The sequence below is a fragment of the Pinus tabuliformis genome, chromosome 2_2 (genome assembly GCF_031772625.1).
Source record: "Pinus tabuliformis cultivar Carrire ecotype Pingquan chromosome 2_2, CPIR1, whole genome shotgun sequence".
Lineage (NCBI taxonomy): Eukaryota > Viridiplantae > Streptophyta > Pinopsida > Pinales > Pinaceae > Pinus > Pinus tabuliformis.
In genome coordinates, this window is record NC_142300.1 from 368,500,352 (window position 1) to 368,515,263 (window position 14,912).

Sequence of the window (14,912 nt, forward strand, 5' to 3'; positions counted from 1 at the left end):
AGGCTTATGAGGATCACTTGGTAACCTTTTGTTAGTTTGGTTTTGGAGCTCTCTCATTATTCTCTCTCTCTCTTGGACACTTAGAGTTTCTTGGAGCACTTTGGCATTGGAGCAAGAAAGGCAAAGAAGGCAAGAGGAAGCAAAGATCAAGCAGGGAAAGACAGGATCAAGCAACTACAACATGATTCATTGCAGGTATCAATTTGCATGTGTATTTTCCTTGCTATATTTGGCATGCATGGTATTGCATGTGGTTCTTTTCTATCATGGCATGGGTTTTTCCAGGTGTGACAATGTTCTTTAGCCTAACCTTGCCATTTCCTGATAGCCTTGATGAGATGGGTTCTCATACTTCGGTTGATGTGGGATGGTCGGATGGATTCGAAGCTGAGTGGGGTGGATCTCCAAAATGACAAACACATGGCCTAGTGGTCCTTGAACCAAACTGTGGATCACGATAAAGCCACTAGCCTAGTAACCCCTGAGCTAGACTGTGGGTTGTGTAAAGTCAGGATTGTGTGCCTCGGTGGGCCTAGGAATCCTTTCCGGTGAATGACAGGATATACGGTAAAGCCAAGAGGTGGATTTCTCTTTGTTGGGCCTAGTAGTCCCGGGATGGGATGTACGGTAAATCCTGGAGAGTGTGTCTCGGTGTAGGGCCTAGTGATCCTTGGATCAAACTGTGGATTACGGTAAAGCCTGAGAGACTAGGAGGCACTCAAATTCCTCACGGTGTAGGTGGAGAACTCTGATGGCATCCATGCTTGTTTGGTTCTTTTTGGTGTGTTCTATGAGTCCCACATTCATGCTTGGAATATGGCACGAGGGTGATTGGTTGAAGAGAGACTTGGATGAACCAATCTATGGTGGGGTGGAACATGGTAGTCTCATCTCCATTTGGTTGGTTGCATTCATTAATGAGAAATTCATTCGCTTGGTTTCATGTGTAAATTTTCTTATTTACATTTGGATTTTATGGTTGATATATTTATGGTATTTCCATTGTTACTATGTTGGTTATATGTATGTTTTGTGACAACAACTATGTATGGCTCTCAGCATGTTTTTACTTATAAATGTATGGATAATGTGTCTACAACCTAATAGATGATAATGCAGCAAATGACATGAGATAACAATGTTTCCTAGCGATTCTCAGATAAGTAAGAGACGCCTATGCTTAATTCTATTACTTACACCCGTAGATTACATGTTTGCGATATGTTTGACGAAATGCTTGTCATGGCTAGTAGGGGTCTGATTAAGGTATTGTTTAACTTATTGTTTTTGCATCATTGTTTCCCTGTTATTTTATTGATCCTAAGTTATCATTCCATTTTGGGTAGTGACCTAGGCTCTAGGCATGAAAAAGTGGCTCAAATCACGGGGATGTTGGCACAACACTAACAAAAAGAGTTTATGGATGCTGGCAGACAAGTCTATGAGAGCGACTGGAGGTACTTGGATGTTGTCATGCTTATAGAATGAGAGTGACTAGGGGTTAAGTTGGTCAAAATCTCAGTGGGACCCAGGGGCAAGCTCCGTGAAGTGTTGGCATGGTTCTTTGGGGTCCTGTAGCTGATGTAGAAGGTTTGTGTGTTATGTTTTCGTCGATTCCACTTCCTTAAGGTCACATAGGAGGTTGAATCCAACCATAGTAGCCTCTTGTCGCATGTTTACCCTGGTTGGCCGGTTTCTTGGGTAGATGTGGGAGGAGGGTCTTACATGTAGCCTTACCCAAACCAACATTTTTGTAACCACCATTGAGTTGGCATCAAAACTAGGAAACCATGGGGTTACAAAGAGACCCGCCCTTCCCCAAAACCATGGTCCTCCATTTATGCCATAATCAAAGTCTTTCTGGTTATCAAACTAAACCACAAAAAATCCTTTTGCACATAGATAAATGTCACAATCTCTGGTCCAATTTAGGTAGATCCACTCATTTAGATCTTCATATTTGGGCCAGAAACCATTAAATCGACATATGATAGCTTTTGCTTTCAAATTAGTGAAAATACCACTTACTTCTGGTAATTCTATGGACATATCTAGGGATTTCTCCATCTTCTTTACAATGTACGGACATGGGATTGTCAGATTTGGGTTTTGTTTGTCCCTTGTGGCAACATTCGCTCTCAATGCATCCTTGAACGAGGCCAGACCCTTGCCAACCGAAGATGATCTAGGTGGAAATCTCGCTCCTGGGGCACCACCTTGCAGTCTTAAATTCAAGATGATGGTAGAATTCCTTTGAATACCATAGTCTTTCAAATGGACCACATCCTGCAACACTTTCCCTGAAAAAATCAGACTTTGTAATGGAGTAGGAATACTTATGATATTTTGGGCTCTCTGCTTCAGATCTGTCACTAGATCTGTTCCCCTAACCCTTAGCAAGATCAATTTTCTAGTAATGGTTTTGATAAAAATCTGATATAGCTCCTCTACATCTGGATCTGTGCCTTGTGATCTCCCTTCTACTTGTCTCTCATTTGGATATGGACCTAAGCGATAGATCTGGGTTTTTTTATGAGAGGAGGGGGCTCTCCGCCATGCAAGATGAATTGGATCCTTGATGCATGTAGGTATCTAGCAAAAAGCCCGAGATGTAGATCTGGAGCATATTTGATTCAGACCCCACTAATCCAATCCAACTTCTATCCAAATACAAGCGCGAAGCTTTACCTGGGTTAGGATCTGATAAAAGAGAACCCACCACCATGCAATAAGACGTGGATCTTGATCACTTATGCATGCAATACATTGAGTGTGAATCTGGCATGGAGCCACTGGTATTGTCAACGCCTTCTTCAGGATGAGGTTTTGGCATACCCCGCTATCAAAAACTTCAGACATAATCCATTGCCCATTTGCGTTTTCAAGAAGAAGGAAAACTGCATAAAACTTGTTGAATTTGACACGCCTAATTTCCTTTGAGCCAGTAGGAGAAAAGCTAATGATAATGCAGATGCCAGGTTCGTCTTCTTCCACCCACTCTTGTTCTTGATCTTGCTCATGTTCACTTAAAATGCCACTTACTCTGAAATCTTCAAGCTTAGCTATGAACTTTCTCTTGACATCCAACACGATGCTGTCAATCCCTTGAACTCCAACAGTTGCGTTGCCCTTCCGTACGGCCTCTAAGGCATACTCCGCTTGATCCAGATGATCATCTGGTGAAAACACCATAATTGTTCTGTTGTATCTCACCATTCTTTCAATCCCAGTTCCTTCCTTTTTAAAAATGTTTTATTACTTCAATTTAATTTATTTATATTTATAGATTTTAATATTATATTCTCAAAATAATTTTATCTAGATAATAATGTAAAAATTGATTTGCTTCTCAATTCCATGTATAAAAATAATTTTATTACTCAACATAGTAATCTACTTAGAAAAATATGTTAAAAAATAGCTATAAATATATATATATTTTACAATAACTTCTGCTATTAATTACTTGGCATAAAAACAAATAATTAACCTAACTAAAAACAATAACAATTATTTCTTCAAACCATTAAAAAAAACTCGATTAATTTTTTATTTTATTTTTACACTAGATTAAATAAAATTATATCATTCACCTAAAGAAATCTCAAACTTTTGCTCGTATATATCATTAAAATCTTATCTCATGTAATTTTGTTTAACTTAATGATGGTGAAATTCAGAAATATTAACTCACAAGATTAAAAATAAAGTTAACCATTGAAAACTCGTATCTATATGTACTTGTCATTTGAATCTTGAACTAAGAATCCATATGCATATGTAATGCATTGGATCGCGAATTGAGAATAACAATTTGGAGGGCCCGCTTCCGAAAGCAGAGCCAATTTGACAGCCAGACAAGACGATCGTCTCTCATGGCGTACGTAATCTTCTTATCATCGAAGGGCTCACATGCGACTTCCCGACAACATCGGACGGACAAACTCTCAGCTTTTGGTGTACAGTACACTTGAATGGAGTAGAATAATAATATGAAGGATACAATGTCGACACGACACTTGACTGTGAATGCCAAGTCAATGGACAGCATTGTATGGGTTTTTTGTTTCGATTGAGTACAATTTACGGCTCTTCATGAAGGGAGGGTTTATAAAACTGCGGGTGGGGTTGAAGCCCTCTGACAGTAATGTAAGGGGGGCACAGAATTCATCATTAATCCTGGTGCCCTGCGGAACCCTTTTCAAGGTCAGTTGATTGCGTTCTTAAATTGGTTAATTTTCCTTTCATTCTCGCAAAATCTCATCTTGATTTCATTTAATCTGGTATCTCTGTGCGAGTTGGAGTATTGGTGTTTTAAACCATTTTCCAAGCATTTGAAGTGCTATGCCCATGAAAACTTAGAATTCATTTTTGTTGGTCATGCCAGTTCTTTCAGTATACCACATCAGTATCCCTATTTCAATACTCGACAGTTTTTACTATTTTATTATTATGTGGGTTATGATTTTTGTGACCGTAACATGATAATTATTTATTTCCAAGGAAAGCTTTAAAGGGAACCTTTGGGAACTTGTCTGTATGGCCCCCCATATGAACTTAAGGAAAACTTTACAGAGAACCTTTTGGAACTTGTGTGTAATTCATGGATGGTGTCCCATGTAAACTTATCCGTGCTGATTATAACACCTCAGTTAGTAGACACATTGAGTGAGATACACAGTACAGGGAGCCAGCCCGGGAATTGACCCCAAGATTTACTGAAAGAAGCTTAAAACACTCAACACGAATATGACAACTATTGCTGCAAGGAACTAAGAAATTGTAGAATTTATGCCCAATTTGCGAGGATTCCTGATAAGAGGATAATCTGAAATTACTTAATCTACTGGGTTTCTCCTGATAATAGGAGTGATTAGTAGTACTCTGTATACTTCAAATATAACAGTCTCTATTTGAAGAGTGATTCGGTTCAGGTGGAAGAGTAGGAGTTGACTTGGCTGTGACGAAGAAATACCAAATATATCAAAATTTTGAATAAAAATTATATTTTTGCGTCTATATAGTGTAATATTATTTTTGAATATAAAGTTTAAACTGTGTGAATTTGCAAAAAATGTGATTATATGTTTAAACAAGTATAATGATACTATATATTATAATATTACAAAAGGCCATGGGTTTTGGACGTTGACTGGTATGCTGGTTTTCTGTTGTGAAATCAGGACAAAATATAAGCAAAATGAGTTTTTCCTTTTGTTTTTTTCCAGTGTCTTATATACAGGCAGACTTGCCAAGTTAATCTGAATTGATTTCGACTTGTGAGTCTGAGTTATATTATCAGTCAAAATCACGAGTATGACTCAAGGCCAAGTCAGATTTAAAGGAGCTGATTTGACTTGGTTTCCTCAAACAGTAGAGTGGAACTTGGAGACTGAGGCTTGGAAGAGTCTGGTAATACTGCGTTGTATATCGCTTCAGATTCCGAGGGCTGTTAATTCCCAAAACTTGGGCTCTAACAGCTCTCATGCATTCAGTCTACAAAGGACCATTTTCTACAAATATGCCTATACAGATTTCAAAACAAATATTCCCCTTTCACAAAACATGTCACCAAAAGCTTGACATACATAGAATGTATGACCAACTGAACCAAGTTTTATTTAAATTTTATTGTTTGTTGGGAAACACTGCTTATAACTGTCTCTTTAGGTAAGCTGCTGTGTTATAGAATTTCTCTGTGATCAAAATCATCCAGGACTTGCACCTATCCTCATTCACATCTATTCGTGGTGGTTTAAACCCAGGTCTCTGTGTTAATACAAGCCTGATCACCTTGCTGCTTACTGCTAGGCGATACACCCTTGGGCTAACTCAACCAAGATTCCCATTAATCATGGTAATTTAGTCAACCAGCTCCAGGAAGTCGAGTGTCAGCACGTGCTTCTTATCTGAAATAGCGTGAAATCCATTCATAGGCTCCATGTAAATGAGTGAGCAATAGGGGGCTGGACTTTGCATGCCCCGCTGGAGGAAAGTAGATCTCTTTTAGGAAAGTCTATTTGAAATGAAGACCTGAAACATAAAAGGCAGCTCGTGGAGTGGTTAACCGAGGTGTTTTAGTAACCTCAAGGCAGTTGGAAGTCGAGTAAATCGGGATCATTCATGGATTTTAAGGATTAATAATTGCTTGCTTGAGCTTGCAACGATGTCAGGATGGCTTTATCATGAAGTTGTATGCCAACACTTTGTCTGGGCAGGGGTTGCTTCACTATTATAGCCGATAAAGTGGAATTCCCTTCTTGGCTATAATGGTTGGAAAAGGACATGACATGATAAGATGGGTTGGCAAATCCTCGTGTCCCTATTGTTGATTGATATAAGCAGCTGAAGGGCATCCATTTGCTGTATCTTCAGATAGAACAGTGCAATAGAATCCCCTTACAGTGATATCCCCGATATCTACAGTAAGTTGAGGGAGAAAGTTAGGACGTTGGGATCTCTAGGAAAAGACAGTTGAGGGCAGAGAGAGTAAGAGGACGGCTCAAGTTAGTGCTTGAGGACCTGGGACATTGGAGGTCCACAAAAAAATGCTAATGTGTGCCAAGTTGTCAGGATTTCAATCAAATGTATCAGTGCTTATGGATAAACTGAAGAACACAAATTGGATGCATGAACATATGCCACGATAGTTACCTTCACATCATCAAAATCATCCCCTGTATTGGGATCCTAATCATTAGTAGTACTCTCTGCATCATCCTCTAGCTTCTGCATTGGGGACCTAACAAAGAGTTCTTTAGAACTTGAACCTACAAAACATCTCCACAGACAAAGGTGAAGCAACAAGAGCCCATTTACACATGGTTAGAACTGGGTTCCCAAAAAGAACTGTCAAGAATTGTGTCCAAAAACATAGTGCTATCAACCAAGCAAACTCAATCATGGAAGTTGCAAATGTAAATGCTCCCAAATCATGCAAGAAGGGCATCGACCATAGCCAATTATAAAGCTATAAAGAAAGTACAAAAGCAATAACAAAATAATCTATATATATATATATATATTTTTTTCTTTTCAAAAAGCCCTTTTGATTTATTGCTATGTATCGAAAAGCAGTTCCTTGATCTATCACTAATATGAGCAGTCCCTAGGCCTTCACCCACTTCTTCAACTTCCGCTCGACATCTGTCATCAAGTTAGGCTTACACATCCCAACAAGTTATATAACATCCCCCTTAAATCATAGGTTGAGGGATCACAATGGTCAATGAGACTCACATACAAGGCCTGTAATCCAGTTATTCAGCATGCAAAAGATGCCAACATCCCAACAACATTGTTCAACAAAATAATCCACCAGAGACTGTGATAGCAGTCAACCAATCAATCAAGAATAAAGAGGAACATGCTATGAATGCATATTTGATGACACATATCCATATGAAGTCCTCAAGCACTTTTCAAATGTTGCCATGATCGCTCATCTGTCCAACCACACAAGCTTGGTAGTAAACATTGGGCCAAAATTCTGCCTCTTAGAAAAATCTATAAACATCATTGCACCTTACCAAGAAATTTGACCCTTGGATGAAATCTTCCTATCTCTATCTTCCCATCTCTATGATGAAGATGTTGATGTTGGAGTCATGATCCCATGGAACAAAAGGTGCAAGATGCGATTCCTACTTAACCAAACATTTGGGTTTTCCTACAAATCAACAAAATTGTGATCTGTCTCCAACTCAAGCATACTATCATCAACCAAAACATTAGTTAATGCAGGTTGTGCCCTCTACAACTCCATGGTAGGACCTTCTGCAACAAACAATTTAGTTCTAGTACAGGGTAACCTTCCTATAAATCAGTGGTAGAATGACCTCTATTTGGAAAATCAAATGTTCCCCATTGATTAATTGCCCAAGGGAGGACGAAGTTGCTTATCCAACCCAATAGGCTATAGTCAATGATAAAGGGGGGAACCCATTATCTGTTGAAGTTTCTAAGTCTACTTAGAAACCCTCCATGCACTTTATATGATTTATTCCTACCTACTTGTTCCGTTACTTAACAAGTTATTTACAATGTAAATACTGAAAATAAACACTAGTGCATGCTCAACATATTACAAATCAACAACTGAAGGAAACAGAAACAATCACATCAAATGACACTGTTATTTTTGGACCAATGTCCCCGGAAAAACCAATGTTGGAAAACCGGTGCAGCTATTTGAGGGTTTTCTTATTAAGCAATATCAGAGTACAATCTGGGTGTCGAAACTGGCCTACCCAACAGAGAATTTTCTTGGCAGTAATACCTCTCAGTTTGAGACAAATCTCCCGGCTGAAACCCCGGATAATCCTTCCGGCAACTCCTCAACTACAATCTGCCCCAGAAACCCCAACGTCAGCCTTCCTGGACTGTGTCAGACCCTCTTTGCCTAGCGCTGGCCCTGCGTCACCCCGGATGGGTCTGTGTCAGCCTTAGGAGGCCCTGCGTCAGCAACGCTGGCCTCTCTGAAGCTCTGCGCAACTCCTGGCTACCTCTGCGTGGCCCTGCGTGAGCTCTGGCTGCTACTGCGTCACTCTCCCCAGCTACTGCGTTGCTTTCTTGGCACTATCTCTGCCTCTCTGTCTCTAAGTACTCAATGCCCCTCAGCTGCAACTCCAATCACTGATTCTATCTCTCTTAGCAAACCCCGCTCTAGAGAATAGAATGACTGATCACTCTGGCGTATTCTCCAAGTGACCCTCAAGCCCCCTCTTATACTTTTTTGGTTGACATATCAACGGCCGAGATTAAGTCCCTAATCAACGACTAAGATTAGATCTGGCTTGATCCATGTCTTTTGGACCATTCTAACACAGTTTTATATTAATCCACATTAATATTTTAATTTCCCTAAGTTTAGACTTAGGGACTCCATTAAAAATATTAATTATTTTAATATCTCCTAAATTGTTTAGAATCTGCCCAAACCCTTTCTGGGTATTAGAGATCTCATGTGCCCCAACCTCTCCACCAAATTTCGAAATTTCGTGGCTAGAGCGCATCTGATGCTACCCCAAATCAACACTCCCTCGTAGCGAGGACTGTGCTCTAGCAATACTCTTCACTGAGTATTACTCTGATCATCCGACATCGGTCCTTGTGCTGATGCTAGGCCAGCTGCCCACTATCCTCTGCACTGTTGTATCTTGTACTGCTGCCCATGGTTCTGCCACTGCCACTGCTGCATCTGTACGACAACTCCCTCTGCGTCTGTGCTACTACTGGTCCTTTCTCCCAACACTGCATCCACATTGCACCTCCTCTCATCATGTTGCATCGTGCTTCCCGTTGCTGCACTGCAACTCAGTTATTGAGAAGTAAGTAATTGATCTCCCAACTTTGACCTCCCTGTTGGGCTAGAGACCCTCCTGATGCTGAAGCTCCCTCTGCCACTGACAAGTGCTCCCTCTTTGACCTCTGTGCTGCTGCAACAACTCCCTACATCTCGCACCGTTGCACACCTCTCTGTGCCATCCTGCATTGGTGCAACACTCCTGTGCCTCTCGCACTGTTGCAGCCTGCTAGCCTCGCGCTGTCTCGGGACTCCTGCACTGTAGCTCTCTCTGCCGCTCCATCCGCATCTGTCTCTACCGACTCAGCTAGGCTTGCTACTCCTCTTCGGGGCTCCGTAGCAAGGTCTAATCCAAGAGGCTGGGTACATCAAGGATCTTGCGCCTCATTGCCTATAGTCTCCCTGACTACAGCTCGATGTCTCCCCACTTTCGCTCAAGTGGTGCGTGTGCATTCATGGCACAATCATCGTCTGTCAACACTTTCTTCTCTGCCCTTGCTGGCACTGCCTTAGTCTCGTAAGACTCTCCCTTACTCTTCTTCCTTGGACACTGGGTCGCATAATGACCTAGTTCTCCACAATGGAAGCACTTGATCTTGGAGAGATCCTTCTTCTTCCGCTTTTCCTGCTTTCCCTCAAATGCTAGGGCAACATCTTCCTCCTCCTACTTGTCTTTGATCCCCTTGCTGCTGCTACCTTTTTTCGACTGCCGTCTGATCTCTTCTTGGCGAAGAGCAACCCACATCTCATCCCAAGGTGGAAGTGTCCCTTTGCCTAGTATACTTTGGACAAATACCTCCCAGTCTTCTGAGACTGCATTCAGGGCCGTCCTCACCATCAATTCCTGATTCGACGTGGCTTCTATATCAGTCAACTGATCTCGGATCTCGTTCAGTCCTCTGAGGAAGCTGTCAATCGGTTCTCCCTTCTTCATCTGATACGACCTCAATTGATTCTCTAGTAACATTATTCTCTGCACAAAAGTATGCTGGTACAATTTCTTGAGGGCCTCCCACATCTCATATGTCGTTTCCTTTTCGGCAATGTGTGGTACTACATGGTCCTTGAACCCGTCAAGGATGAGGCTCTTGGCCCTCACCATTGCCTCCTCGTACTTGTTGTTATCATTAGGGTTGACTGGGATAGCTATAACCTTCAAGGCGATGTTCTTGACACGATTTCTGTCAAGTACAAATAAGATTCTGGCCTTCCAGACTGCGAAGTTCGACGCTACGTCCAGCTTGTCTTGGTCACTTACTCCGTGTAGTGCCATGATGCTCTTCTACTTCCCTCTTGGAAGTTCTCGATCTGACTTTCTCTGAGTCTCGATTTCCCTCCTGGAAATCCTTCTGCAGATGTCGAGATGCCCCCAAATCAACATTATCCAATGTTTTGGGGCAACATTGGGTAAATTTGGGTTCACTGGGGTGAAAACCCATAATTGGGGGCTAAAATTGTAACCCCCTCACACTAAAATAAGGAGGAGGGACCCCATAAGGAATCTATAAATAGGAGAGATGGAATAATTTTATAATCATTGATTGAATTGGAATATCTATGTTTTTTGAGCTGAGGCTCTAAGGGTTTTAAGACCCCTTCCCCTTTGATTAGTTTTGGTGGAGATGATCCCACCCTAGCTAGTCTTCTTCCTTTTCTACCCTGTTGAAGCATAATATTCTGAGGCATTTCTTGTCTGGTTTTTGGCAAAGAAGGATGAATTCTTTGGGTTGTTTGGACTAAGATTTCCTGTGGCACCAGGCACACTATCCTGAAGCAACAAAGGCTATTCTTGTTGGAATAATACTGAGAGGGGGGTGAATCAGTATTATTAGATCAATAATTTTATTTCTCAAACAGATTTGTATACGCTACTTCACTGAAGTGAACTAGCGTGTACATGTAATTGTGATTTAAGAAACCAGTGTATATCTAGAGAACTTGTGATTTAGACAATTTATCATGTGTTGATCTTAAACCAGTACATCAGTAACTTATTAGACAGTGCAGTAAAAGCAGAATAAAGCATCACACATAAGCAACACACATGAACACCAAGATTTAAGGTGGAAACCCAATGTGGGTGAAAACCACCTGCTGTTGTCGTCTTTGTCTTCTTTTAATAATAAGAAAATCTGTTTACAATCTTGTACTGGTGCAGACTCATACCAGTACGCAGGCACCCACCTGCAGAAGGCTACATCCTTCTCTTGTTTTCTAGCTTCTACTAGGAAGAGAGTTGCAACCCCTTAGCTCTTGTACTAGCCAATATGTTTACTAGTACGTAGGCGTCGACCTACAGAAGGCTACGACCTTCTTTCTTCTTCTAGGGACCACGTTTCATGAATTTTCAGACTGGATACTCCTGGATCACAACACCAAAATCTGAAAGCCACTTTTGATCCAATTTTCATACTGGACCCATCAATTTTTTTAAACTTAAACTGCATCAATTAACATTCAGTTAATCTGAACAATTAGATCACTGACATCAGAACACTGTGCTGTACCCAAAACCCTACATCATCATTCAGAACTAGTTGTAACCTCAAAAATCATGCATTAGAGTGTATACGCTACTTGGCTGAACCCAAACTGCGTGTATACGCTACTTCCGTTAATCAAACCTGCGTATACCTTCAAAACTACTGCAAACATAAACTTTTGAATCAAGTCTGTACCAACCAGCAATATACTGAATATCTACTGTCAACTTATAGAGCTTTACACAAGCAGGGACAGAGATCACTTCTTCTCACTTATACAATCAATCAATCAAATGCCAGCCTCCTTATGCATTCAGTTTTACATTCAGATCTAAGAAGACTTCATTGACAGACAACAGTAAAACAATAGAATTTGATCAGATAGATCAGTCAGATCTGAAAAAGAAGCTTTTCTTTTGTATACGCTACTTGAAAGAACAGAACTTGCATGTATACGCTCTTTGGCTAAGACAAACCTGCATACAGATCTGCAAATATTGACTCAGAACTTTGCTGCAATTCCAGACTTCAAACAAACCCAGATCATGATAGATAACGAATAAAACAGGCGCAAAACATCAGATCTAGTCTCAACCAATATCAGATCATTCAAGAATAAGTCATTTCAGGTCTCATGATCCTGATCCAATATTGAACTCAAGGTGCACATGAATATTTCAGATCTAGTCCTAAACATAACCCTGCAACATAAAATATACTTCAGATAGAAGTATTCCTTAGAATCTTATTGCTTGCACACCTGGCCTTATGATCTTCTCCTCTTTATATAGCTTTAGGCCCTTTGTCAATACCTTGGACCAAAACCACTTAGGACCAATACCTTGGACCAAATACCTAGGGTCAATACCATGGACCAAATACCTTGGACAAAAACCTTGATTTTCCATCCCATACGTGCTTTTCCTTCTGTGAAAGTGCGTGTATACGTATACACTCTTTTTGATCTGTGTTCCCGCGTGTATACGCTACTTTGACAAAGTGAACTAGCGTATACCTCTCTTTCTTCAATCTTTGGAGTCTGATTTGTAATCCTTTGTTGTTAACCTGTTGCACTGTGAACTGTCATCTGTGTGAGTTGCCATCAAGGACAACACTTGTATCATAATGCCAACAATCTCCCCCTTTGGACTTGATGGCAACAACAACACCAAGACGCAACAACAACACCAAGACACTCTCCCCCTTTGACATCAAGGGCAAAGGGTGGACCAAGATATTCCCCCCTTTTGATATACATTATGCTGTCCATGCTCCCCCTGAGTACATGCTGAATTCTCTGGTTAAGCTCCCGCTTTGTACATGTTGAGATGCACTAAACTGTTCATGTGAAGTCCATGCGCCCCCTGAGCATTTGCAAAAAAATATTTCAAAAGAATAACATGACTCTATAACTCGACTAAGTGAGTATGACCTTCCTATCACCAATGACTCATACATACATCAATCTCCCAACCAAGTGGGGATGCACCAAATTTGACTCATCCACCCAACCAAGTGGGGATATACCAATTGTTTATACATGACAGAAATACAATAAATATTACATCATCCATCCCATGCAAAGTGGGGATACAAATTACATCATTTGTCCAATAGGACTCCTTCAAATGTATGAGAAGTCATATCACACCCTAGACTTTTACATGACTTAAGCAATAAAAGGTATAAATATCTGAAGCCATAGCTGGACTCAGCAACCATAATGCCAACAATGCAGAATGCGAGTGAAGGCTAATGCTCCCCGTGAACTTGTGCTACCTGTGCATTGTTAACAAGTCATTAATCAAGACATCTTTTGTCAGTCAGAAAAAAATTAATGAACAAAGCACATCGTTAGATTGTAATCATCAACATCAGACAGAGCACCCATATTAGAGTTTGACCCACTGTTTTTCCTGTCAGAAAAACATATACGCTTCTTCAGCCACCGAAACCTGCGTGTATACGCTACTATACTTCATGAAACACGTGTATAATAACCTTCTTCTGAAAAACCGGATTTTAACAATAGGATGATGCAACAACTACTCCCAACTTTTGTCTGAAATATTCAAATGTTTCTCTAGTAGTGGTTTAGTGAATATATCAACAACCTGTTCTTTGGGGGGAACATACTCCAATTTGACCTTTTGTTCAAACACTTGTTCTCGTAGAAAATGGTACTTGATGGGTATGTGCTTGGTCTTGGAGTGCATGACTAGATTTTTTGAAATACTGATGGCACTTGTATTATCACATAGAATGGAGATGGGTGGAGTACATGTGATTTGAATGTCTTGCAAAGTTTGCATCATCCAAAGTAGTTGTGTGTAGCAAGATGCAACAACCACATATTCTGCTTCAGCTGTAGATAAAGCAATTGAACTTTGTTTCTTGCTGAACCAAGACACTAATCTGGAACCCATATAGAATGCACCACCACTAGTGTTTTTTCTATCATCAACACTTCTTGCCCAATCTGCATCTGTATATGCATGAAGAGTAAGATCTGCATCTCTATGATACCATAGTCCAAAGTCCTGAGTTCCTTGAAGATATTTGAAAATTCTTTTGACTGCCTGAAGGTGTGATTCCTTTGGATTTGTTTGGAATCTTTCAACTATTCTTACTGCATGCATGATGTCAGGTCGGGTACCTGTTAAATAAAGCAGACTACCAATCATGGATCTGTAATTTGGTTGATGTATTGCTGCTGATTCATCATTTGAGCTGAGACTGCATCTTGTAACCATTGGGGTACATACAGGTTTAGAATCTTCCATTCTGTACCTTTTCAAGATCTGTTTGAGATATTTGGTTTGTGAAAGAAAAATACCATCTTTAGTTTGTTGAACTTGTATACCAAGAAAATAGGTAAGTTCACCAAGCATGGACATTTCAAATTCTTGCTGCATTACTGAAGCAAAATTATGACTCTTGGATTCTTCATCGCTACAAAAAATGATATCATCAACATAAACAATAATTATAAGAAGAATTTCGGCGTAAATCACATGTAGAAAATCACTGTCGATGCGTTTCGAACCAACTACTGTGGTTCATCGTCAGGACAAGTTGAGGAGTCAGACCATGGCTACATAATAAATAGGGGAGAAGATCTTCCC

At 40.4% G+C, this 14,912-nt stretch overlaps 1 protein-coding gene across 1 annotated transcript in view; it reads left to right on the forward strand.

Moving 5' to 3' along the window:
• The first annotated feature begins 4,002 nt into the window (after window positions 1-4,002).
• The window catches only part of LOC149192771 (polyadenylate-binding protein-interacting protein 7-like), a 41,075-nt gene continuing 30,165 nt past the window's right edge, over window positions 4,003-14,912 (forward strand). The window contains exon 1 of the mRNA XM_089404705.1: window positions 4,003-4,206. Within this exon, the coding sequence (XP_089260831.1) occupies window positions 4,030-4,206 (177 nt within the window). The 5' untranslated portion in view covers window positions 4,003-4,029. The remainder of the gene's footprint in view (window positions 4,207-14,912) is intronic.